At 43.0% G+C, this 25,685-nt stretch overlaps 2 protein-coding genes and 1 long non-coding RNA gene across 5 annotated transcripts; 1 reads left to right on the forward strand and 2 right to left on the reverse strand.

Annotated features, from left to right (window-relative positions):
- Positions 1-1,579: 1,579 nt before the first annotated feature.
- Positions 1,580-4,155, reverse strand: LOC135554139 (uncharacterized). Its single transcript, XR_010457658.1, has 2 exons — positions 4,048-4,155; positions 1,580-3,812 (listed from the first exon to the last, which is right to left on the reverse strand). It is a non-coding gene; the product is annotated as an uncharacterized LOC135554139 (long non-coding RNA).
- Positions 4,156-8,889: 4,734 nt separating this feature from the next.
- LOC135554144 (histamine H3 receptor-like) lies at positions 8,890-10,920 on the forward strand. The gene is made up of 3 exons (XM_064986231.1): positions 8,890-9,217; positions 9,428-9,594; positions 9,782-10,920. The coding sequence occupies exons 1-3, from the start codon at positions 8,890-8,892 to the stop codon at positions 10,676-10,678; spliced, it is 1,392 nt and encodes a 463-aa protein (XP_064842303.1). The 3' UTR covers positions 10,679-10,920.
- Positions 10,921-11,420: 500 nt separating this feature from the next.
- LOC135504865 (vacuolar protein sorting-associated protein 35) lies at positions 11,421-25,545 on the reverse strand. Of its 3 annotated transcripts, none has more exons than XM_064923788.1 (17): positions 25,325-25,545; positions 24,228-24,311; positions 23,924-24,020; positions 23,656-23,779; positions 23,259-23,441; positions 22,587-22,806; positions 21,914-21,997; positions 20,236-20,345; positions 20,016-20,112; positions 19,575-19,723; positions 18,705-18,912; positions 15,421-15,576; positions 15,197-15,319; positions 14,140-14,319; positions 13,721-13,960; positions 13,140-13,283; positions 11,421-12,578 (listed from the first exon to the last, which is right to left on the reverse strand). In XM_064923788.1, exons 1-17 carry the CDS (start codon positions 25,325-25,327, stop codon positions 12,399-12,401), a joined length of 2,382 nt encoding a protein of 793 aa, XP_064779860.1. In that variant the 5' UTR covers positions 25,328-25,545; the 3' UTR covers positions 11,421-12,398. The 3 variants fall into 3 exon arrangements, with proteins under 3 accessions (XP_064779860.1, XP_064779850.1, XP_064779840.1); XM_064923778.1 differs by having other exon boundaries at positions 24,228-24,314; XM_064923768.1 differs by having other exon boundaries at positions 24,228-24,326.
- Positions 25,546-25,685: the final 140 nt, after the last annotated feature.

Below are 25,685 nucleotides of genomic sequence, written 5' to 3' on the forward strand. Positions count from 1 at the left end.
TGAAACAGTCCGGTATCGGGTGTCGCAATCCAAATGAATGACTGCTCAGAATCAGCCAAAGTGCTGATTTTGCCTGCATTTTACCAAAATCCCCCCAGAAGTGGCCCGATGCAAATGTTAAGAAATGTATACAAAATTACCCGATTCTGTCATATTAAATATTACTATTATACATTGTATACATACAAATTATACCCATCCACAAAGTGTTTGTTTTTTTACACCCCCTTTTCGTCATATCCAATTGGTAGTTACGGTCTTGTCCCATCACTGAAATTCCTGTACAGCCTGCTGCTCTGCAGGATGTTTCAAGGATGGGGTCCAACAAAGCAACAAGAGAGGCAATCCATGTGCTGGAGAATTTCACCTCCTACAATTAGACACCCTATTAGCTACACACACGTCTCAATCTGATTGATGGATTGTGTTGTGCAGTAAGCAGGCTCAGGTGTATTACTGTGCCTCCTTCCACCTTCAAAGAATAGAATAGGACCAACCATGGAGAATAGTAAGACACTTAATTATTTGTTTAACTACGCTATATTTCTTTGTCCTCGTGTGTCAGTTCATGTTTTTCAGCATAAAGTACTCCACAGCCGCAGATTCCTGTTTTCCCTTTAACTACCTTATTTTCTCAAGAACAGTCTCTCTCCTTCACTTCATCCCTCCTCTTCCTAAATCCTCTAGGTTATATCAGGTGTGTTAGTTTTGCATTTCACCTGATTAATATAAGTAACAATGTTAGAATAAAAAAATAAAAAACGAGGCTTAAACATGCTCTCTCGCCTTCGGGCCGACAAGACACTACTGTAATTGTGATGCACTGAGAGAATATTTGGGTAGCACAGTGGTTCATTAATCATACCTCTTTCCCTTCCTGTCTTTTACACCTCTCTTGCCATCATCTTTCTTCCTTTGTCTTTATTATTCTCAACAGATGTGTATTGACGGACAGATTGAACTTGGATTTATAAAATTACAAATTATAATATGAATGCATGTATTTATAACACTTGGACAATTAACTTCTTTCAGTAAAGTGTTTCACATTCTCTACTGGTTGAAATTAAGTCTCTCATTTGATGAAATACTACACCTGTCCTGTGTTTATCAGATCAATGCAGATGAAGAGCATTAGATATTGAGATGAACCAGTTTTAGAGTATTTACATGATGCATAGGAAGTGTTGTGTACTGTTTAAAACAAATCTATTTCTGAATATATGAATTACAAATCAGCCTTTAACTAGTTAAATGCTGTTTCTAGTCTGTTAGCTACAATGTGTAACCATTGATGTCCCAGGACCAAGATTGGTAAACACTGTTGAAGTGTATGATTGTAATGCACACATGCAGAAAGTGCATCATTCAAAGACTGGAATTTGATACTCCTGGTATTGGATATGACTGAACAATTATCTCAAAGACATTCATACCCGAACTGAACCTTTATTTGACAAGGTAGAGTACATGATCAGGGAATATATTAAATGTACAGTCTACAATATATATATTTTTTCACCTTTATTTAACCAGGTTGTCACGGCCGTGGCTGGAAGAAGACCAGGGTGCAGCGTAGTGAACGTACATTTTCCTTTTTATTTCAAAATGTCGCCAACAAAGCAACAAACAATAAAGACAACTGGGAAGCTTACAGGGCATTAGTGCCACAAACAAAGATAACTTCCTACTCTGAAAGGAGGAAAGGGGCTACCTAAGTATGGTTCCCAATCAGAGACAACAATAGACAGCTGTCCCTGATTGAGAACCATACCCGGCCAAAACATAGAAATACAAAATCATAGAATACCCACCCCAAATCACACCCCGACCAAACCAAATAGAGATGTAAAAAGGCTCTCTGTGACACAGGTAGGCCAGTTGAGAACAAGTTCTCATTTACAACTGCGACCTGGCCAAGATAAAGCAAAGCAACACAAACAACAGTTACACATCGGATAAACAAACGTACAGTCAATAACACAATAGAAAAATCTATATACAGTGTGTGCAAATTTAGTAAGATTAGGGAGGTACAATTTAGCAATTAAACAGTGGAGTGAGATGTGCAGAAGATGAATGAGCAAGTAGAGATCTGGGGTGCAAAGGAGCAAAAGAATATATATAGATATATGGGGATGAGGTCGTTGGGTGGTCTATTTACAGATGGACTGTGTACAGGTGTAATGATCGGTAAGCTGCTCTGACAGTTGGCTTTGGGGATGACAAGTGAAATATACCCACTGGAGTGCGTGCTACGGGAGGGTGCTGCTATGGTGACCAGTGAGCTGAGATAAGGCAGGGCTTTACCTGGCAGAGACTTAAAGATGACCTGGAGCCAGTGGGTTTGGCGACAAATATGAAGCGAGGGCCAGCCAACGAGAGCATACAGGTCGCAGTGGTGGGTAGTGTATGGGGCTTTGGTGACAAAACGGATGGCATTGAGATAGACTACATCCAATTTGCTGAGTAGAGGGTTGGAGGCTATTTTGTAAATGACATCGCCAAAGTCGAGGATCGGTAGGATAGTCAGTTTTACGAGGGTATGTTTGGCAGCATGAGTGAAGTATGCTTTGTTGTGAAATAGGAAGCCGATTCTAGATTTAATTTTGGATTGGAGACGCTTAATGTGAGTCTGGAAGGAGAGTCTACAGTCTAACCAGACACCTAGGTATTTGTAGCTGTCCACATATTCTAAGTCAGAACCGTCCAGAGTAGTGATGATTTAGTTTTACTTGCATTTAAGAGCAGTTGAAGGCCACGGAAGGAGTGTTGTATGGCATTGAAGCTCATCTGGAGGTTTGCTAACACAGTGTCCAAAGAAGAGCCAGAAGTATACCGAATGGTGTCGGCTGCAAAGAGGTGGATCAGAAAATCACCAGCAGCAAGAGCGACATCAATGATGTATACAGAGAAAAGTGTCGGCTCGAAAATTGAACCCTGTGGCACCCCCATTAGACTGCCAGAGGTCCGGACAACGGGCCCTCCGATTTGAAACACTGAACTCTATCTGAGAAGTAGTTTGTGAACCAGGCGAGGCAGTCATTTGAGAAATCAAGGTTGTTGAGTCTGCCGATAAGAATGCGGCGATTGACAGAGACGAAAGCCTTGGCCAGGTCGATGAAGATGGCTGCACACTATTGTCTTTTATCGATGGCGGTTATGATACCGTTTAGGACCTTGAGCGTGGCTGAGGTGCACCCATGACCCGCTCAGAAACCAGTTAGCATAGAGGAGAAGGTACGGTGGGATTCGAAATAGTTGGTGATCTGTTTGTTAACTTGGCTTTTGAAGACTTGAGAAAGGCAGGGTAGGATAGATATAGGTCTGTAACAGTTTGGGTCTTGAGTGTCTCCCCCTTTGAAGAGGATCTCATGCATAGTAATAACTACATGTATATACGACTTGCATCCTTTGCACAAAAATATTATATCCTACTCAATCCATAGGCTTCATTAATGTCATTCAGACATTTTTTTATTTGATACAACTGGCTATGATAGCTGAGGTTCATAGCTAGGCTCTGAACTAATGTATACCAAACGTTTGGTTCCATACACAGATCGGCTACATAGCTAGCTACACATCCATAGGCTTACAGGTATTTTTATCCTCCACTGCACAGTAAGCAAGAACATAGTTATAAAGCAAGAACATAGTTATAAATAACTAGGTTACTTAATCTATCTGCATGGCAAATATCAGCAAGACAAGCTTACAAATTTGAACATTCAATTTGCAGTAAATGCTTTAGCTAGCTAGATTCTGTTTCACAAGATGACAGCCTGGTTTGCTGGTTGTTTCAGGAGTCCCTAAAACATTAAACAACCAGAATTACAATATCATACCAATGTCACAACACCCATAAAGCTAACCAGCTATCTGGCTAATGCTAGCTGTACAGCTAGCTTGCTAAATCGCGATTTTTGTAAATTAACTTTATGATTTTAAAAAAATATACATAATCGTTTGTCTCTACATTAACTGACATATTGCTCTCAATTGTACATTTTTTGCATGATTCGTTATGACGTTATAGTCACTTACATGTACTACCATCATAGCATTTTTGTCAGCCATCTTTGCTGAAGAACGTCTCTAGCCTTGGGTCGCGTAGAGTCAAATTCGTCATGGGATCCACTCGAAATGATTGGTCATCATCCAGCATCCATTCTTTTTCACCGCCTCCCACGCCACCCACAGGTGCCTCGCACTCTCCGCCTCCCTTCCATTGATTTGAATGGGAAGCGGTGTTTCACTGCGCGGCAGCCTGTGCTCGTGTATCATGACGGTGGTGGGTTTCCAGGGCGCACCGGTTGCGACACATATGGGTATCAAACCAGCATCTGTAACACCGCAGGTTGCACTGCCATGCAGTGTCTTATTGACCGCTGCGCCACTCGGAAGGCCCCATCCACAATTTTTTTAACGCTCAAGAATTGCCTTGCACAAAGTATCAAAATACTAAAATACTACTTAAACAGGAAAGACTCTTAAATAATTGAATTTAAAGTAAAACCAATTTGTTTAATCACAGTATGTATGGTTCTCAAACAGAGACAACGATAGACAGCTGTCCTTGATTGAGAACCCTACCCGGCCAAAACATAGAAATACAAATAATAGAACATAGAACACCCACCCCAAATCACACACTGACCAAACCAGAGACATAAAAAGGATCTCTAAAGGTCAGGACATGACATTAGGAGACGGTCCTGGCGTTTGCCGGACTTTCTTGGGTGCCCTGAAGCCATCTTTACGGGAATTGAACCGCTCTCCTTGAAGTTCTTGATGATCCGATAAATGGTTGATTTAGGTGCAATCTTACTGGCAGCAATATCCTTGCCTGTGAAGCCCTTTTTGTGCAAAGCAATGATGACGGCACGTGTTTCCTTGCAGGTAACCATGGTTGACAGAGGAAGAACAATGATTCCAAGCACCACACTCCTTTTGAAGCTTCCAGTCTGTTATTCGAACTCAATCAGCATGACAGAGTGATCTCCAGCCTTGTCCTCGTCAACACTCACACCTGTGTTTAACTAGAGAATCACTGACATGATGTCAGCTGGTCCTTTTGTGGCAGGGCTGAAATGCAGTGGAAATGTTTTTTGGGGATTCAGTTAATTTGCATGGCAAAGAGGGACTTAGCAATTAATCGCAATTCATCTGATCACTCTTCATAATATTCTGGAGTTTATGCAAATTGCTATCATACAAACTGAGGCAGCAGACTGAAAATTCCTATTTGTGTCATTCTCAAAACTTTTGGCCACGACTGTACACTGCAATTTTAAACGTTTCTTATATATTTTAGCATATTACATATTCTAATATAATATTAATAATATTTTGATTATTTATTACATATTGTAATAAACTGGTAACTATCCCAACATTGGGACTTGCATTATCTCTTAAGGAACATATACACTTCTGTAAGCCTGATAAAAGCTTCAAAACTGTCTGAAATATAATTTTCTTTGAAATTATGCAATAGGAAGAGGGGGAGGGGGTAGAGAGAGAAGTAGAGGGACATAAGTTAATTTTACTATCTGAAATTGTATTTTCTTTGATGTTTTACGATAGGAAGACGGGGAGGGGGGACATAAGTTAGTGCCAACAATTTTTCATGTGCTAAGAATAAAACAGAACAGAGGAACAGCAATGACATTTACTCTCACAAGTAGCCAAAAATAACATAACAATATCTGAAAGCCACGTCCCTACGAAGCTATGCCTACCTTCTTATCTGACCCACTGGATCATATCTTAATAATAACACAGCATCAACAACCCAACGTTGCTCTTTTTTAAAGAATACAACCCCACTAAGTTGCCCAATGCAGTTGGGTCATCCAAACATTTTTTTTAGAGTGTACTCATGTATTTCATCTGTCAAAATCACACTTTTCATTGCTGCTTGCGGTTCTGTCAACAATGTGACACTTTTACATATATTTTGCTCTTAAGTTGTTTCATGTCGGTCACCAGCAGTGGTGTAGTGCTGTGTCGTGTCTGTTCCAAAGTATTCCCACAAATAAAAAAAGATATATGTGATTGTGTCTCAAAGTAATCTAGGTATGAAATTATTATTTTCAAATACAATTTGCAGTGTACAAATTATTATAATTATGTTCCGGCCTGACCATCCATCCCGCAGCTAAGTCTAGTTGCCTACCACTGGCCTAATTTATAATAAGGTAGACCTAATTTGGTGTTTTAGGATTTTATAAAAACAGAAAATTAGCCCTATTTGAGCCACTGTGTGTAAGCATAGACAATCTGCAATTTGGATGATGCATTGTATGTCCATTCTAAAAAGGATGCTGGTTAATTGAGAAACGATGATAAAATAAAAATGTGAAATTCACTCCGGTACCTACAAAAATAGCACTCGACCACTGGTCCCCATGTCAGGTCAAAGCCGTGCACTCCAGCCCCCTTGTTTTTTACTCTTTCTAAAAAAAACTAAACCTGTCTCCATTCAATAGCACACAGATGAAAGCTGCAACGGTCCTCCTGAGTTCCAGTCTGAAGCTGGTCCATAAGCTAAGGTTTCTGTACCTCAATGTCCCCAATGTCACTGAGCATAGAAAATACTGTAATTTACCATGCACTTTGAGTGTTTCACCATATGTGGAGAACACAATGAATCTACACGGAACAAAAATATAAACTAAACATGTAAAGCATTGGTCCCATGTTTCATGAACTGAAATACAAGATCCCAGAAATGTTCCACACACACAAAAAAGCTTTTTTCTCTCAAATTTAGCCCCCAAAAATTGTTTACATCCCTGTTAGTGAGCATGTCTCCTTCGCCAAAATAATCTATCCACCTGACAGGTGTGGCATATCAAGAAACTGATTAAACCGCATGATCATTACACAGGTGCACGTTGTGCTGCGGACAATAAAAGGGCACTCTAAATGTGCAGTTTTGACCCCGGCCCTCGTGGAAGGCGCCTCTGGAACGGAGTGCACCTCTGGAACAGAGGGCTGCACTGCAGGCTCTGGACAGGCGGGAGACTCTGGCAGCTCCGGGCTCGAGGGAGACTCTGGCAGCTCCGGGCTCGAGGGAGACTCTGGCAGCTCGAGGGAGACTCTGGCAGCTCCGGGCTCGAGGGAGACTCTGGCAGCTCCGGGCTCGAGGGAGACTCTGGCAGCTCCGGGCTCGAGGGAGACTCTGGCAGCTCCGGGCTCGAGGGAGACTCTGGCAGCTCCGGGCTCAAGGGAGACTCTGGCAGCTCCGGGCTCGAGGGAGACTCTGGCAGCTCCGGGCTCGAGGGAGACTCTGGCAGCTCCGGGCTCGAGGGAGACTCTTGCAGCTCCGGGCTCGAGGGAGGCACAGGACTCACCGGCCTAGGGATACACACAGGAGACCTGGCTCTGGGAGCAGGCACAGGACTCCCCAGGCTGGGGAGACATCCAGGAGGCCTCTTCCGTGGCCGAGGCACTGTATACACTGGACCTTGGAGGCGCACTGGCGGTCTCGAGCGCAGAGCTGGCCCCACCTGTTCTGGCCGGATGCCAGTTTCCACCCGGCAGTTTCCACCCGATGCCAGTTTCCACACACTGGCACCGAGCATACCTGCCTGTGAATACTCGGCCGAGACACAGTGCGCATCACCCCATAGCACGGAGCCTGACCAATCCCATGCTCGCCACGGTAAGCACGGGGAGTGGGCTCAGGTCTCCAACCTGACTCTGCCACGATCACCGTGTGCCTCCCCCCAAAAAATAATGTTTGGGGGGGGGGGCTGCCTCTCGGGCTTCCTTGCCAGCCGTGTTCCTGTTGCCAACTCCATTCTCCGGTATGCCTCCTCGCACTGATCCAGAGAATCCCAGGCGGGCTCCGGCACTCTCCCTGGATCGACTGACCACCTTTCTACCTCCTCACTGGTTGTCTCATAGTCCAAATAGCGCTGCTCACCTGTCCAGGAGTCCCTTTCACCATGCTGCTTGGTCCTTTGGTGGTGGGTAGTTCTGTAACGGCTGTTGGTGGAAGAAGGTGAGGACCAAAGCACAGCGTGATACATGTTCATGTTTATTTATTAACACTAAATACAAACATAACAAAGAGAATAATTGAAACAGTCCTGAAAAGTGAAAAACACTAAACAGAAATCAAATACCCACAAGACACAGGTGGGAAAAGGATACCTCAGTATGGTTCTCAATCAGAGACAACGATCGACAGCTGTCCCTGATTGAGAACCTTAACCGGCCAAAACAAAGAAATACAAACACATAGAAAAAGAAGATAGAATGCCCACCCAAATCACACCCTGACCAACCCAATAATAGAGACATAAAAAGCTCTCTACGGTCAGGGCTCATGTGAAATCCGTAGATTATTTCCGTATGAACTGTAACTCAGAAGAATATTTGAAATTGTTGCATGTTGCGTTTATATTTTTGTTTAGTATAGCCAGATGCTCTGACACAATATTAATATTAACATGAAATTAGATTTTTTTTAAATAAAAAATCCAGGAATACCTTTCAGAAATTTTCATTTCTTTTTGCTTTGGAAATTCATATTTTCTAAAAGCAAAAGTTATGTTTAGAAAGAAATACAGAACACCAATATGCTTTCAAATGTTGTGTATTCTAAGGAATTCACAATTCTAATCTTTATTTCACGGTCTTTATAAAATGTCTGCTCAAACAGACGTAGGAGATAGGCATCATATGTCCTGTTTTTTTTTCAGTTCTCACATGCACTGCAAAACAACCAATAAAAACGCAGCTCTCGTTTTATGTAGGCTGCAGCCTATAAAAACGGTATTTTCCTCCTCGTTTTGTCTTCACGCGAACATGTAAGATTTAACATGTTATTGAAGTTGTCTGGTTAAGCTAATATAATTTTAAAAAATGGGGACCATGCAACCCGAATCTTTATTGATGGGTGCTGGATCTTCCAGGGCCGTCACTTCGCATTGGAAATCGAATGAGATGCTCAACTGGTCTGTGGTTACCCAGGGAAACGCCACAGCTCTTGGCGATCTGGAGATGCCTGCGAACCCGCGTTCGCATTATGGACAATTCTCTCCGTCTACCTCGGTGTTCTTGGCCGTGCTCATGACGCTTCTGGTCTTCACCACTGTGCTAGGCAACGCACTTGTGATATTAGCCTTTGTGGTGGAGAAAAGTTTGCGAACTCAAGGGAACTTTTTCTTTTTTAATTTGGCCATTGCCGACTTACTCGTTGGTGAGTGCGTAAATGTGTTGCGTGAGCAAATGCATTGTGTGCCACTGTTGTAAAGGTATACATACTGTTGTGCATGATTCATAAGCAACTGCTGCCCATACATATTTTCTCTCTGTAATGTTCTATATTGCCTAAATATTTTAAAACGCGTTTCATATGCGTGTTTAATTAATAGTCGTGCGTAACATTTGTGTTCCATCCCACCTGCAGGAGGCTTTTGCATTCCTGCGTATATCCCCTATGTCATTACCGGCGAGTGGGGACTCGGACGAGGTCTGTGCAAGATATGGCTGGTGGTGGACTATACTTTATGCACGGCATCAGTGTTCAACATCGTCCTGATCAGCTTCGACAGATTTATATCTGTCACCAGAGCGGTGAGAGCATTTAGGCACGGGTTATCCTTTCCTGCAGCAGGTTTCCCTTTCAACTGCCTGCTAGTGATGGGAGTAATGAAATTTAAAGCCATATCAAAAATGATAACTGAAATATTTTATTTAGTGCACCAAGAACCTGTGTACACTCCATTTCAAACATGCCACCATTCCTTTCTTTCTGTATCAGGTGAGCTACAGGTGTCAGAAAGGTGTGACCCGGGAGGCTGTTCTGAAGATGCTGAGTGTTTGGCTGGCTGCTTTCCTACTCTATGGGCCAGCGATCATTATCTGGGAGTACATCGCTGGTAGTAGCGTGGTGCCTGACAAAGAGTGCCACGCAGAGTTTTACTTCAACTGGTATTTCTTGATGACAGCATCCACTGTTGAGTTTTTCACCCCATTTGTTACTGTCATGTACTTCAACATCAGCATCTACATCAACATCAGGAGGCGGAACCAGGTGAGGGATGAGCAGCCCGTCGAGGGGCCTGGGGACAGTGAGATGGAGGCCCTGAAAGCTGGAGTTACGCGTGTATTCTTCGTCAGACCAGTGGACGGTGAAGCTCCAAGTATCCCAAACAATGCTGCCAGGTTAGGAGGTATTCTATCTACTGCTAAAGTGTCAGCAGTAACTGGGAACAGCAACAATGAGACAAGTAAGGACCGCAGTATTCTGGACCTTCCTCCACTGCAAGTGGGCGATGTGGTCCAGCATTCCAGGAGGACGCGGTTCCAGGCTGCGGAGCCCTCGTTCAGTAAACAGCGCAGCCGGTCTGAAGTAGCTGCCAGTCGTTTCCGTCTCTCAAAGGACAAGAAAGTTGCCAAGTCCCTGGCAGTGATTGTGTGTGTATTTGGCCTGTGCTGGGCTCCCTACACACTTTTAATGATCATCCGTGCCGCGTGTCATGCCCAGTGTGTCCAGCACTACCTGTATGAAATCTCTTTCTGGCTACTGTGGGTCAACTCCTCCATCAACCCTGTCCTTTACCCGCTGTGTCACACTAGCTTCAGAAAGGCTTTCAGAAAACTGCTTTGTACCACCAAGATTAAAATTCAGCCGCAGTATATGGAACAAATGTATTAAGCATGACCAATTTGCACGGACAACTATGGCCTCGTTCTGACAGTTTTACACTTGATCAGTTGTCTCATGTCAACGTAGGTGGACAGGTCGTATGAGTGTTGCACAACACTGGGTACAGATGGTCAAAATTAATATTGTCTTGTATTGCTGTGTAGTATGTGCGTGTTTTCAGATCTTACAACGTTTATTAGTCATTTTAGAACATGTAATGTCTGTTTTACATTGAACAATAAATAAATACATGCAGCCACTCACCTCCACTGTTTATTTTCATGGCATCTACTTTAGACATCTGGCACCAGTGTTCAAAACCTTGTGTAACAGAGTATGTTAGCCTTTATATAGTATAGGCACAAACTCTTAGCTTAATGACAAAGAAAAACATGTTGCCAGCTGTGAAAATGATTCCTCTGGCCACTAACAGCCTGTCTCCATTGAACAGTCACCTAGCAACGGATGACATAAAACGGGTTAACAGCAGCAGTCAGTAGATAGCTAATTGAAACTCATTTGTTAAGCACGAGTCACAACTAAATACAACATTGACCATACTGAATGGTAGAAAACAAAACCAAATTAGTGTTTCTAAAAATACACCCTTAATAATAACCTTGTCTGTCTTTCATAGCACCCTGTGAGTCATTCTGTAAACAAATGTGAATCTCCCCTCATTTGCACTTCAGTGCACCGACTCAAAACTACAGGCTAGTAATCTGCAGCATAACAGAAGATGGACGACATGTAGGTTTAATAACAATTTGTTTATTTGTGCAAATGACATTGATGATACTTATTCTGTTTTTGCTGATTTACAAGTAGGTCATACATACAATACATAGGGTTCAAAATCCAGAAGACAACAAGCTGAATAGAACCCACCTCCAACGAAGATCTTTTAATCAATGTGGACGTCAAAGAAATGAAGGTTAGCCGCCACTGTATAAGCTCCAGTGACAAAAAGGGCAACATACACATCAGTTTCTCCTACCACTCATGGAGATAGCCAGAGCAGGTCTATGTAAAAGCATGCACCAACACACGCCGCTTAACTCTCTACAAATGGCTGCCAACCACAGAAGGCTGCAACCAGAAAAAAAAAAAAAAAAAGCTCAAGCCAAATGAGTGAAGCCGTTGAGAGAGAGAGAGAGGAGGGCAAAGGAAAATCTACAGCCCAGGTGTTAGTCCGTGGAGAAGGGGTTGTTGGGTCACAGCGTGAGGTCAATGGAATAACTCTCCCCAGTACGACCTCATAATGACGCGACATTCTCTAAAAACAGGCATTATTTCATTCTTCTGCGTGACCATGAAATTATGACATACAGACAGAGGGGAGGCGAGTAGGGGTCAAAGTTTAAACATGTGCTTCCACTGGCTATATAATCTCCTTCGGAGGGTGACGACGGACGACAGAAATGGTCAAATATGAAGGAATGACAACACGCAGGAAGTGCAAGGCAGACCGCAGCCTGTACACCATGTATTCTCAAAAGCAACACCATTAAATGCAACACCTTATGCTAAAAATGGTAACATGAAATAAAGAGGGATGATAGAAGGAAGAAGAGTGAGGAGAAAAGGATAGAGAAAGGGAGATGGAAGGCAGGTGTTGTTGGTGGGAATGGCATTTTTCCCTAATGGATGGAATCCCCTGGTGTGAGTGTACATGTGTCTGTGTGTGTGTAAATATATATAGATATTTTTTTTATAAGTGTAGCGAGCCCTACAGCACCAGGCCCTCATAAGCAGGTCCCTCGGCCTCCGGCGACTCTCTCTGCAGACGCAGGTGCTCCAGTGTGTTGTGGAAGTGTTTGTTGATCTGCTCCGTCTCCTCGCTGGCCTCCAGGTTTGGTAGGTCCTCTCGGATCTTCTGGATCAGCTGGTTCAGAACCTGGACCGTCACCTACAGGGGATCAAGACGTTTCATGATCTTAAATAATAATTTCAAACAGGTTGAAATTAGTTAGAAAAAACAACAATGTGTTACCTACTGTAGATATGCATAAATATACTCAGTTATAAAACAAATGTTATACAATGATTAAGCGGTAAAAATTATGTTAGTGTCTGAAATTGTCATGTCTATGGAGCCCCTGTTCTCAGTCCCTGGAGACCTAGTACCCTCTCTAGCTGTTAAAAAGAACCCCCTGATGCAGATGGGGTGTCTATCTGAGGAGAGTGGGCGGGTGAGCTGTAGCCTCCTGTCCTTCCCGCGCTGGTAAATAACCACCAACAGTGGGCGTCGCCTTGGAGTCCTAGCAAGTCCTAACACTGTTCCAATAAACTCAGAGAACAGGGGAGATTGGATGGCACCTCTCCAGGGAGCTCAATGTGACCCGGCTGCACTTGAAGTGCGTTGAATAGACATCAGGATTTCATAATGTAGGCCTGGTTCTGAACAAGCGTGTCAGGAATGAGTGGTAGTCCAGACGAGGAGGACGAGGGGGAAGAAATGTGCACATACCGCATCATTCTCTCTTTCGTAGAAACAGACGTATCGGTTCAGGATCTCAATGAAGAGCTGCACTTGCAATGACGGGTCCATGCACTGGTTGGCGATTTTCAGGGCCTTCTTTAAGCACTCCATCACCCTCTTCCCGTCACGAATCTGAGGACAGAGACACAGGCGAGGTGTAAAACTCTACCACGCATTCACACACATGCCACCTGTAATGAAGAAAGAGGAAGATGAAAGTGCTACGTGTTCGTAGTCACTTCAGCAGCAACCAATCATAGAACAAAGAGAACCTCGTCCTGCATTTCTCACGCTTCAATACTCTGATTATGTATGTCATTATACACAAGGAACCTTAGAATTACCACCCCGCTTTTTAAAAAAGTGGTTTTTTTAACCTCTCATCGGAACAGAAGACAAAGCATGGCAATCAGTCTTAAATAAAGTTTAAATAAAATAAATATGTCTCAAAACTTGGTTACTAGACTGTTACTGCATGTCCTGTTACTATGGCGACACCATCTTTAGTACTGCACTGTTTCTACACAATAATTATATGTATTCCTCCTCTTTGTGATCACAACCCCCACCTCCTCTCCATTCTTTTCAGTGTTGCGTCCGGACCAGAAGAGGTGTGCACAGATGCTGACGGCCCGACACTGGTCTGGCTTCTTGAGCAGTTTGGAGGCGGCGAGTGCACACTGTGTCCTCAGCGGTTCGTGGTTCTCCTCGCTGAAGCATTTCATTCTCTCAAACGTGCCGATGATCAGCGTGATGGCTGCTAGCTGAGCCTTGGAGTCGCTGATCTCATCCTCATACAGGGAGAAGGCCTGGGTGAGGGAGGGAGGAGGGGGTTCTCAGAGAAAACAGATATAGAAAAATTCCTCACCAAAATCAGTGGATCATTGCTACCAACACAGGGCACAAGTAAACCTAAGGCAAAGAGGGGTAGTGACCTCCCTCCCTCTTTCCAATATGTCACATTCTCAACCCATTTTATCCCCTGTACCTGTGACATGAACTCGTATGCCACAGTCTCGTGGTTCTCGAAGCCAATCTCTCCTGCGGCCAGCGCCCCCTGTAGGAAGAGTCTGAGGGGCAGCTCAGCCAGCTCAGCCTTGATCAGAGCACTGATGGTTTGGTGGGCAAATGAGAAGATCTTCTGGCACTTCTTCTCCCATTTATCATCCTGTGGGACGTGTTCAACAAAGAGGAAACAGTTCAAATCCACCTTCCTGTTTATTATAAATCATCCTCTTCCTAAAAAACTATATGTATACGGAGCAAAAATATTTTAAAAAAACGCAACATGCAACAATTTCAAAGATTTTACCGAGTTACAGTTCATAGAAGGAAATCAGTCAATTTAAATCAATTAATTAATCTATGGATTTCACATGACTGGGCAGGGTGAGCAGCCATTGGTGGGCCTGGGAGGGCATTGGCCCACTGACTTGGGAGACAAGTCCACCCACTGGGGAGCCAGGCCCAGTCAGAATGAGTTTTTCCCCACAAAAGGGCTTTAATTACAGACAAAAACTCCTCAGCAGCACCCCCCCCCCCCCCAGATGATCCCGCAGGTGAAGAAGCAGGAGGTGGAGTTCTATAGTTATGGTCGGCAGTTGTGAGGCCTGTTGGATGTACGTCCAAATTCTCTAAAACAACAGCTTAAGGTAGAGAAATTAACATTAAATTCTCTGGCAATAGCTCTGTTGGACATACCTGCAGTCAGCACCCTCCCACAACACTTGAAACATTGGTGGCATTGTGTTGTGTGACAAAACTGCGCATTTTAGAGTGGCCTTTTATTGTCCCCAGCACCAGTGTAACGATCATCCTGTTATATCAGCTTCTTTATATATCTCACACCCCTCAGGTGGATGGATTATTTAGGCAAAGGAGAAATGCTCAGTAACAGGGATGTAAACAAATTTGCATTTGAGAGAGAAAAAAAGCTTTGTGTGTATGGAACATTTCTGGGATCTTGTATTTCAGCTCATGAAAAATGGGACCAACACTTTGCGTTTATATTTTTGTTCCGTGAAGTTAGGGGAAGGGTTACGTACTGATGAAGAGTTCTCTTTGTAGCGGAAGGCCAGCTGATAGGCAGAAAACACCAGCGGTGGAAGAGTGTAGCGAATCCTCTGGTTCCCCCCAGCACCAAAGTGCTTCCTGGCTGTATTCAGGATCTGAAGAACATGACGGAGACCTCCATTAACACATAAAACACATCTCCTGAAAACACATGGATACTGTGCCGGAATTCAACTGTACGGTGAGCTAGGCTTACCAGATACTGTTGGTCGGGGTCGTCGGAAAGCAGCAGATGGATAAAGCGACCCACAAGGCTCTGCTCCTCAGCAAAGTCCTCTGGGTCGGGGTCTTCAGCGGGCTGGTCTGGCTGGTCCTGGATCAGTGTCGACACCAGGGTCAAGATGGCATCCACCTTGAGGGAGAGAGAAAGCAGTGCTTCAGCAGTGAGATATTTACAGTGCTTTCAGAAAGTACTTTTTCCACAAAATACAAATGGATCAAATTGAGACTGTCACTGAGGCCAATGGTGATTTTAAAGCAATTACAAAGTTTAATGTCTGTGATAGGAGAAAGCTGAGGATGGATCAACAACATTGTAGTTACCTCAGAATACTAACCTATATGACAGTGAAAAGGAGGAAGCCTGTACAGAATAACAATATTCCATATCATACATCCTGTTGACAATAAGGCACTAAAGTAATACTGCTAAAAATGTGGCAAATAAATGCACTTTTTGTCCTGAATACACAACGTTATATTTGGGGCAAATCCAACAACACGTCACCGAGTACCACTCTTCACATTTTCAAGCATGGTGATAGCTGCATCATGTTATGGGTATGCTTTGTCATCAGGAAGGACTAGGAAGTTATTTAGGATAAAAACAAACATAATAGAGCTAAGGCAAAATCCTAGAGGAAAACCAGGTTCAGTCTGCTTTCCAACAGAAACTGGAAGACAAATTCACCTTTCAGCAGGGAAATAAGGCCAAATCTACACCGAAGTTGCTTACCAAGAAGACATTGAATGTTCCCGAGTGGCCTAGTTACAGTTTTGCCAAATTGGCTTAAAACTCCAAGGCAAGAGTTGAAAATGACAATCAAGTAATGACCAATAACCAACTTGACAGAGCATGAAGAATTTTAAAATAAATAAAAAAGTGCAAATATTATTCAATCCAGGTTTGCAAAGCTACTTAGAGACTGACCCAAAAACACTCACAGCTGTAATCGTTGCCAAAGGTGATTGTAACATGTATTGACTCAGGGGGTTGAATACTTATCTAATCAATTTCAAAATAATAGAATTTTCCACTTTGACATTACAGAGTATTATGTGTGAACCGTTGACAAAAAAGACCACTTCGTAACATAAAATGTGAAAAAAGTAAAAAGGGGTGTAAATACTTTCTGAAGGCACAATCATCAACACGCTTTCTTGAGCAGACTGGAAAGGGCAATAAGCAGCGAAAAAATAAAATACATATTTTTTAAAGAAAATAAATATCAACAAACGGCAAGTATATTGTAATAGAGTTGAAGTTATATCACAGTCAAAAAGGTATGGGTGAAGATCGTTATATACGTTTGAGAGAAAGGCTTTTTTTTTTTAAAGGCCTCTTATGGCATTAATGGGAAATCAACGTTTTCTTGGAGTCCCACTAAGAGCTCTCTTAGAAAAGACGTGCTCTGAATCATGGTTCACATTGACCTTTTCCAAATAGAAAAGTTAGAAAAGGTTAACGTGCCTTGAACAGCCAATATCTTGAAGAGAATTGATGAAAATACGTAGGCAGACTGCTTGGAAGTATACAATACAAAGAGCCTTTTGTGGATGCTTACCTAAACAGATAAAGTAAGGTAAAAAAAAGCCCAACAAGAAAACACTTGTGGGAAAGAACACAGCTCAATGTGTAATGTGCAAAAATGTAAGTAAGTAGCATATATCAGTGTATGTGTACAGTGCCAGTCAAAAGTTAAGACACCTACTCATTCAAGGGTTTTTCTTCATTTTCAAAATTGTAGAATAATAGTGAAGACATCAAAACTATGAAAAAAACACATATGGAATCATGTAGCAACCAGAAAAGTGTTAAACAAATCAAAATATATTTTACATTTGAGATTCTTCAAAGTAGCCACCCTTTCTTTGTCCTGATGACAGCTTTGCACACTCTTGGCGTTCTCCCAACCAGCTTCATGAGGTAGTCACCTGGAATGCATTTCAATTAACACGTGTGCCTTGTTAAAAAAGTACATTTGTGGAATTTCTTTGGCTTTTGAGCCAATTAGTTTTGTGTCAAGGTAGGGGTGGTATACAGAAGAAAGCCCTGTTTGGTAAAATACCAAGTCCATATTATGGCAAGAACAGCTCAAATAAGCAAAGAGAAATGACAGTCCATCATTACTTTAAGACATGAAGGTTAGTCAATCTGGAAAATGTCAAGAACTTTTAAAGTATCTTCAAGTGTAGTTACAAAACCCATTAAGCGACATCATGAAACTGGCTCTCACGAGGACCGCCACAGGAAAGGAAGAACCAGAGTTACTTCTGCTGCAGAGGACAAGTTCATTAAAGTGAACTGCACCTCAGATGGCTGCAGCCCAAATAAATGCTTCACAGATTTCAAGTAACAGACTCAACATCAACTGTTCAGTGGAAACTGTTAATCAGGCCTCATGGTTGAATTGCTGCAAAGAAACCATGACTAAAGGACACCAATAAGAAGAAGAGACTTGCTTGGGACAAGAAACACAAGCAATGGACACTAGACCGGTGGAAATATGCCTTTAGGCTGATGAGGCCAAATTTGAGACTTTTGGTCCCAACCGCTGTGTCTTTGTGAGCCGCAGAGTAGGTGAACGGATGATCTCTGCATGTGTGGTTTCCACCGTGAAGCATGGAGGAGGTGGTGTGGGTGTGCTTTGCTGGTGATGCTGTCAGTGATTTATTTAGAATTCAAGGCACACTTAACCACCATGGCTACCACAGCATTCTGCAGCCATCCCATCTGCTTTGCACTTAGGGGGACTATCATTTGTTTTTCAACAGGACAATGACCCAACACACCTCCAGGCTGTGTAAGTGCTATTTGACCAAGAAGGAGAGTGATGGAGTGCTGCATCAGGTGACCTGGCCTCCACAATCACCCGACCTCAACCAAATTGAGATGGTTTGGGATGAGTTGGACCGCAGAGTGAAGGAAAAGCAGCCAATAAGTGCTCAGCATATGTGGGAACTCCTTCAAGACTGTTGGAAAAGCATTCCAGGTGAAGCTGGTTGAGAGAACGCAAGCATGTGCAAAGCTGTCATCAAGGCAAAGGGTGGCTACTTTGAAGAATCTCAAATATATTTAGATTTGTTTTACACTTTTTTGGTTACTACATGATTTCATATGTGTTATTTCATAGTTTTGATGTCTTCACCATTATTCTACAATGTAGAAAATAGTAAAAATAAAGAAAAACCCTTGAATGAGTAGGTGTGTCTAAACCTTTGACTGGTACCTTTTGTGTGCGTTGGGGTGTGTGTACTGACCTGCTCCTGGGCTATAATGGTGGTGTTGTAGTCCAGAGTGTTGCTCAGAACGTAACAGCTCATGCTTTTGCGGGACTCATAATCAAAGTACTCGAAGAGCGGAGGGAAGTGCTTGAGCTGCAGAACAGTCAGAATGTTGTTGTAGGTGTCCACTGGGATCTTCAGCAATCTAGTCAATTCTTTTGAGACAGCGCTACTGGTTGCAATGCTTTGAAAGGAGGGAGACAATAGTTGAGAATGAATATACTGCAGTAGCAACGGCAGTTCTTTTCCAGCTATCTTTGAAAATTGGGAAATACAATAAACTTCCAACTATCACATGCTGGCAGCAAAACAAATTCATTATTATCTATTTGTTGTCTAAAGCAAAAAGGGAATTTCATTAAGACATTACCTCAAACTTCTTACAGAGATTTGAGATCATAGACATGGACAATTTGCTTGAAGTTAAATTTTACCATAGAAAAGAAGGTTAAGACTGCACCGATAAAGGTAGCTACACATCAGTTAGAGCGCTGTCTGCTGCTAGAATGCCCGTTCATTCATTTTTATCAGTGGAACTTTTTATCAGTGCAACTAAATTACAAAATTAGTCTGATGAGCTGAAATTACAATAAGAAGCATTTCAGATCTGCGTTTATAAATGCAGCAAGATATGTCTTACTCGTTTTAGCATATTTTTTTCTTCCCCTGCGTGAAAAACACAGAATTCTGCATTAACACAACCCCTGCTAATATAATTTGATTTTAATTTCCATTCATGTACATCTTTGGCCTGATGCAACGTTGAATTCCTCTACCAAACAAAGGAGAAAAAGAACTACCCAGAAGATTGACTAATGTAACACTGAGACATGGTAGTGCTCTTACTGTTCCAGGTTGAGCTTGTTGAAGATCTCCACTGTGCTCTCCAACACCTTGTCCACATAGTCCACCCGGTCAGGGTAGCACTTCATTGCCAGGTTGATGAGGGACACCTGTAATGAGACAACATCCTCCGAAGGCATGTCCTGGCGGGACTGTGGGGGGGGGGGGAGATAAAATACAAAATAAGGTAATAACGTATCTAAAGGAAGACTACTTCAGTTTAATTTCTTAAACTTAAGCATACATCAAGGTCATGAGATTGAGTCGATGAGAGGAAAATTAGACCTAGATTTTGTGCCAGAATTTGTTTTTTGAGTGAGAGAACAATACAGCAATATAACATGTGCAGGGGAATTTTAAATGACCAAATCAATGGGAAAATGGATTGCAGGAGAAAGACAGGAGAAGAAAAAAAAAAGAGTAAAGTCTTTCTCCATCACTTACCTGTATAACTGTGGCTACTTGTTGGGAGAAAATATCAAACAGTTTGATTTCAGCAGGGATTCCAGGTCCATCTTCTCGGTGAGCAAACAAAGCCAGTCTAAAACAGAGAAGACCAATTGTGTCAGTCGGTTCCCAGCACAACACCAAGGGAAAATGGAAAAGTGCAATCCCACGTGTAGTATACTGATTGAAATTGAATCATGTTGCAGAGTTATGTCACCTGTCAATGAGAGCGATGATGATGTTTTTGACATTGACGTGCTGATGCAGGTCGGCACAGGAACGAAGGAATAGGTTCAGTGTCTGAAGGTGGAACTCATCAGGGAAGACCTATTAGAAGAGGAGAAGGGCCAGAGACAGCAGAGTAGGGTGACACCTCCACCATGTGACTAGTCTGTGATGAATCAGTAATAAACTTTGTTTTTTTAAACATAATCCCCTTTTCAGGACCCTGTCTTTCAAAGATAATTCGTAAAAATCCAAATGTCACATATCTTCATTGTAAAGAGTTTAAACACCGTTTCCCAATGAATCAAACAATTAATGAACATGCACCTGTGGAACGGTCACTAAGACACTAACAGCTTACAGACGGTAGGCAATTAAGGTCACAGTTATGAAAACTTAGGACACTAAAGAGGCCTTTCTACTGACTCTGAAAAACACCAAAAGAAAGATGCCCAGGGTCCCTGCTCATCTGTGTGAACGTGCCTTAGGCATGCTGCAAGGAGGCATAAGGACTGCAGATGTGGCCAGGGCAATAAATTGCAATGTCCATACTGTGAGACACCTAAGACAGCGCTACAGGGAGACAGGACGAACAGCTGATCGTCCTCGCAGTGGCAGACCACGTGTAACAACACCTGTACAGGGTCGGTACATCACACCTGCGGGACAGTTACAGGATGGCAACAACAACTGCCCAAGTTACACCAAGAACGCAAATCCCTCCATCAGTGCTCAGACGGTCCACAAATAGTCAGAGAGGCTGGACTGAGGGCTTGTAGGCCTTTTGTAAGGCAGGTCCTCACCAGACATCAACGGCAACAACGTCGCCTATTGGCACAAACCCACCGTCCCTGGACCAGACTGGCAAAAAGTGCTCTTCACTGACAAGTCGAGGTTGTCTCACCAGGGCTGATGGTCGGATTCACGTTTATCGTCGAAGGAATGAACGTTACACCGAGGCCTGAGGTCTGGATCGAGGTGGAGGGTCCGTCATGGCCTGGGGCGATGTGTCACAGCATCATCAGACTGAGCTTGTTGTCATTGCAGGCAATCTCAGCAAGACATCCTCCTCCCGCATGTCCTTGCAGGCTCATCCTGACATGACCCTCCAGCATGACAATGCCACTAGCCATACTGCTCGTTCTGTGCGTGATTTCCTGCAAGACAGGAATGTCAGTGTCCTGCCATGGCCAGCGAAGGGCCCGGATGTCAATCCCATTGAGCACGTCTGGGACATGTTGGATCGGAGGGTGAGGGCTAGGGCCATTCCCCCCAGAAATGTCTGGGAACTTGCAGGTGCCTTGGTAGAAGAGTGGGGTAACATCTCACAGCAAGAACAGGCAAATCTGATGCAGCCCATGAGGAGATGCACTGCAGTACTTAACGCAGCTGGTGGCCACACCAGATACTGACTGTTGATTATGACCCCCCTTTGTTCAGGGACACATTATTCCATTTATGTTAGTCACATTGTCTGTGGAACTTGCTAGGTTTATGTCTGTTGTTGAATCTTGTTATGTTCATACAAATATTTAAGTTTAATATTTAAGTTTGCTGAAAATAAACGCAGTTGACAGTGAGGACGTTGCTTTTTTTGCTGAGTTTAGTTCTTGTGTATGCATTTCCTACTACAAACCTTGACGCAATGACAAACTGGAAACAGTAGTTACCTGAATGATGCACTCCATGAGATATTCTTGAGCCAGGGAATCTCTGCAGTTCACTACCTGCTCTAGGACACCGGACAGCACAATCTGGGGAGAGAAATAACCCAAATACAATGCAACACAATGGGCAACCTCACTAGATATACGAGACTTACTTATTTGTGTATTTTCTGCACGTTGTAATACATATTCAATGTAATATTTTATCCAATACCGCATCCCTATTTGACAAACATAATTTCTAAGGTAAAGTAGATATAATAGCAGACATAAAACATCAAAAGAGGTGCTCAGGGTTAAGAACCCCTCTCTGAGCTTGACAAGGATCATCTTCTCTCGTCTCCACTCCCTCAGCTAGACAAACAACAAAGGCTAAACCCTACAGGTGCTCTTTATTCTAGAACAGTGCATGCTGTGTTCCTAGTCTCTTCTGTATGGCATGACGCTCTCAATTGAAATACATGAATACATTTGCAAGCCAATATCTGAAAAATGGCAAACAACCATACTGATTAATATTAACTACACAGTCTTCACGGAGGTTCCAGATGACTCATACATCAGCATTTAGAGTTAATGTCAAAGGTTCCATTGTACTTCCAGTACACGCAAATGTACAGCTCTAGACGTTGAGATAGAGATATATATCTCTATATGCAGACATGCAATCACAAACCTGTTTATACTTTTCCACGTTGACCCCCTCCAGCTGGCTGAGTCGAACCAGGTTGGTCCCGACCAGGATGCGCAGCTCCTGCCTCTCCTTCTCCCTCTTCTCCCTGTCTCGGCTGTGGCCCTGGTGCTGCATGCGCACCCACAGCTTATTCATCTCAGCAAAATTCAGCAGCACAAAGTCAATGGAGTCGTTAATGTCTCCCGTCATCGCATCCTCCCCTCTGGAAAGAGGTTAGAGATGAGATCCTCATTAGGTGGAGTATGATATATCAAAAGGAAGTATATAGGCCCTTTCATTAAATCAATAATTGAACGGTCACATTTAAAACTTCTGGGATGATTGCTAAACAACGAGCTCAAATCTTCATTCAATCAGAGGAAGGAAACAACATAACGAGGATGTCTGGTTAACACACAGAGGCCTGGATTGCGAGTGGGAATCGGTCGATGAGAATGAGCGAGGGGCAGCTCAGGAGGGGAGCCGTGTGAGGAGAGACTGAGAGGATCTCAATTACATATTCCTTGCATCCTCTTTTTCCTCACCTCCTTCTCAAAACCTTTGGATGAGAAAGCCAGAGGTCCCTCCCCTCTGACCTTTTACTCCAAAAGGGTTTTGTGAAAGAGGCGAGAGGACACAAGGAGTATGTAATTGAGATTCTCCCTTTGTTCTTACTCTAGCTGCTCCCCATCATCAGGCAGGATGTTGCGGGTGCACTGCAGCAGGTAGTTTCTGAGGAACAGGCCTCTCAGCGGGTGCTGTACCCCACGACACATCTCCACCAGGTCCTTTAGGATGTCCTTACGCGACTGAGGGAAGGAGCGAACATACACCACCCCCACAGTGATCAGCAGGTAACTGGGGAGAGAGGGGGGGGGGGTCATTACTTGTCCTGTTTCCTATTCCTCTAGAGTCAAGCTGCATCTAGTTTGCACTGCCTAAAGAGGACATTGTTGTCACATGATTGATCACATGTACAAGTAGGCTAGTCCAAAAGAACATGTGCAGCTTTCCATTTACACTTCACCTTATTCACGAGCTGACACAATCATTAGGGTGCTTGAGTACTCACAGTCTGGGGATGATGTTCCCTGCATATTGAACCAGCTCATAGAGGTCAGCCACCTTCCTGCCCTTGGCAAACTCATCTGTCAGGTACACCTCCAGGTAGTGGAGCTCGTCAGAGATGGCCATGTCTGCACTCAGAATTAGGGACTCATAGCCCAACTGTAAATAACACCAAACCTGGACATGCCTAGAACAGTCAAATGATCTGGAGAATGAAACAAGTCATTTATGTCTAGACCAGAGATCCATAGGTTGCAGCAGGTAAAGGATACAGAGTTCATAGTAGCTCTTTGGCGATAACATGGAGGTCCTGAGTTCACCCAGCATGTTAGATGCATGTTTCAATGCATCCATCAGCTTGTTCTTGTCCTACAGATGGAAGTGTAAACAGTACAGTTACGTTAATCTCTGATACACTGCTCCAAAATATGCTGTAGTGTAACTTGTGGCTAGGAAACAGTGTCTCTCTCATACACTAATGAGTGTCAGAGAACACAATACACATTTGCTATATTGTTAACAGAAAAGACAAGGAAGTCAAAGGGCCCCCCACAGAAGGATATAGGCAGATCTTACCAGGCAACGTTTCATCTGAAATGACTGGACCTTGACAGCCTGCACGGCTTCATCAAGTAGCTTTTCCTGCTCGTCCTGGGGTGACTGCTGTGTGGTAGGCTGAAAGACAGCACACTGAAGCTCAGAGGAATGCCATGCATGTTACTCTCACATACTCCACCATTATAGCTACAGTGGTTTACAGTTACAGTGAGCCGAGACATGACATTGACTCAGATGCCCAGTAAACTGGCTATGCCCCAAGGAAAATAATGAAATGATTGATGGTACTGTACTGGCAAACATAAACATCGATTTTGCTCATTTATTGTTATCCTAATGTCAGCGTTCTGGATGGCCTGAGATTAGAAATGGTAAAAATATTAACTTTCCTCATCAAGACTGTAATAGGTGCAGACTGCAAGCTAGCACTGAGTCATTAGACTATCAAGTGGTTTTAACTACTAATTCGTATATGCAGTGTTCACACTAACCATGTTTATGTCTAGCTATACTGACATCACCAGAATGAATGATCAATGACTGACAGCTGATGGCTAACCTTTGCTTAGCCATCAACTATCTATTGAAGTAGCTAGGGAACGTTAGTTGTGGTGGCCAGGTTTGTATATTTGGCCCTGTCACGGATAACCCATTTCTAGCTTGTTCGCTAGTTAGATATGCCAAGTTAAATCGATATACTCTCTGATCTTTACTAGCTCCGTTAGCTAGCTAGATGGCTAACTGGCTACAGTCTAGACATTTCATGAAAATACTAACTATCAAACTGCACTCCTTTGACTTTGTGAAATGTGTGCTTTAAAAGTAAGAGACAGAAATAATAATAAGACAACAACGAATCGGTCGATTCTTCAAAAATGAAATGTGTTGACAGTTAGCCTACAGTAGCCTTAGCCAGTTACTAGCTGGTAGGTAGCTATATCGTTTTTAGATAGGCCGTAGCTAGCTAGCGCCACACACAACTTGAGTCTGTTTTCGAGTATCAGCCATACAGCAATAACAAAAAAACAATACCTAAAATGAATGACTCAAACAGAAGGATTGGATGGATAACAATCACACATATAAAGAGTAGCTATATTATCCGTTTTACTTACCATGATTATCAAGTTTGTATCAGCAAACTGGTAGCTAACCCTGAAATCGTTTCCCAGTCATGTGACTGCTATCAATCCACCCAGCTACCCAGTTTCCACTAGTTATCACAGTCACAAAGTCAACTCGTAATATATCGTAAAAATGAATAAAAACAACAATTTGCTTTTTGTTCTTAATTTAAGGTCAGGGTTAGGCTTAGCAGTGTGGTTAAGGTTATTGTTGAGGTTATGATTAGGTTTAAAAAAAAACAGCTTTTAAGAAGATAAGTGGTAGAAATGGGCGGGGTTTATACTTTGTGGCTGTAATAACTCGTGACTACCAAGCTTGCCTTTCTACAGATTCGCCCGCATTGGCTGAGCC

Source organism: Oncorhynchus masou, chromosome 2, assembly GCF_036934945.1.
Source record: "Oncorhynchus masou masou isolate Uvic2021 chromosome 2, UVic_Omas_1.1, whole genome shotgun sequence".
NCBI lineage: Eukaryota > Metazoa > Chordata > Actinopteri > Salmoniformes > Salmonidae > Oncorhynchus > Oncorhynchus masou.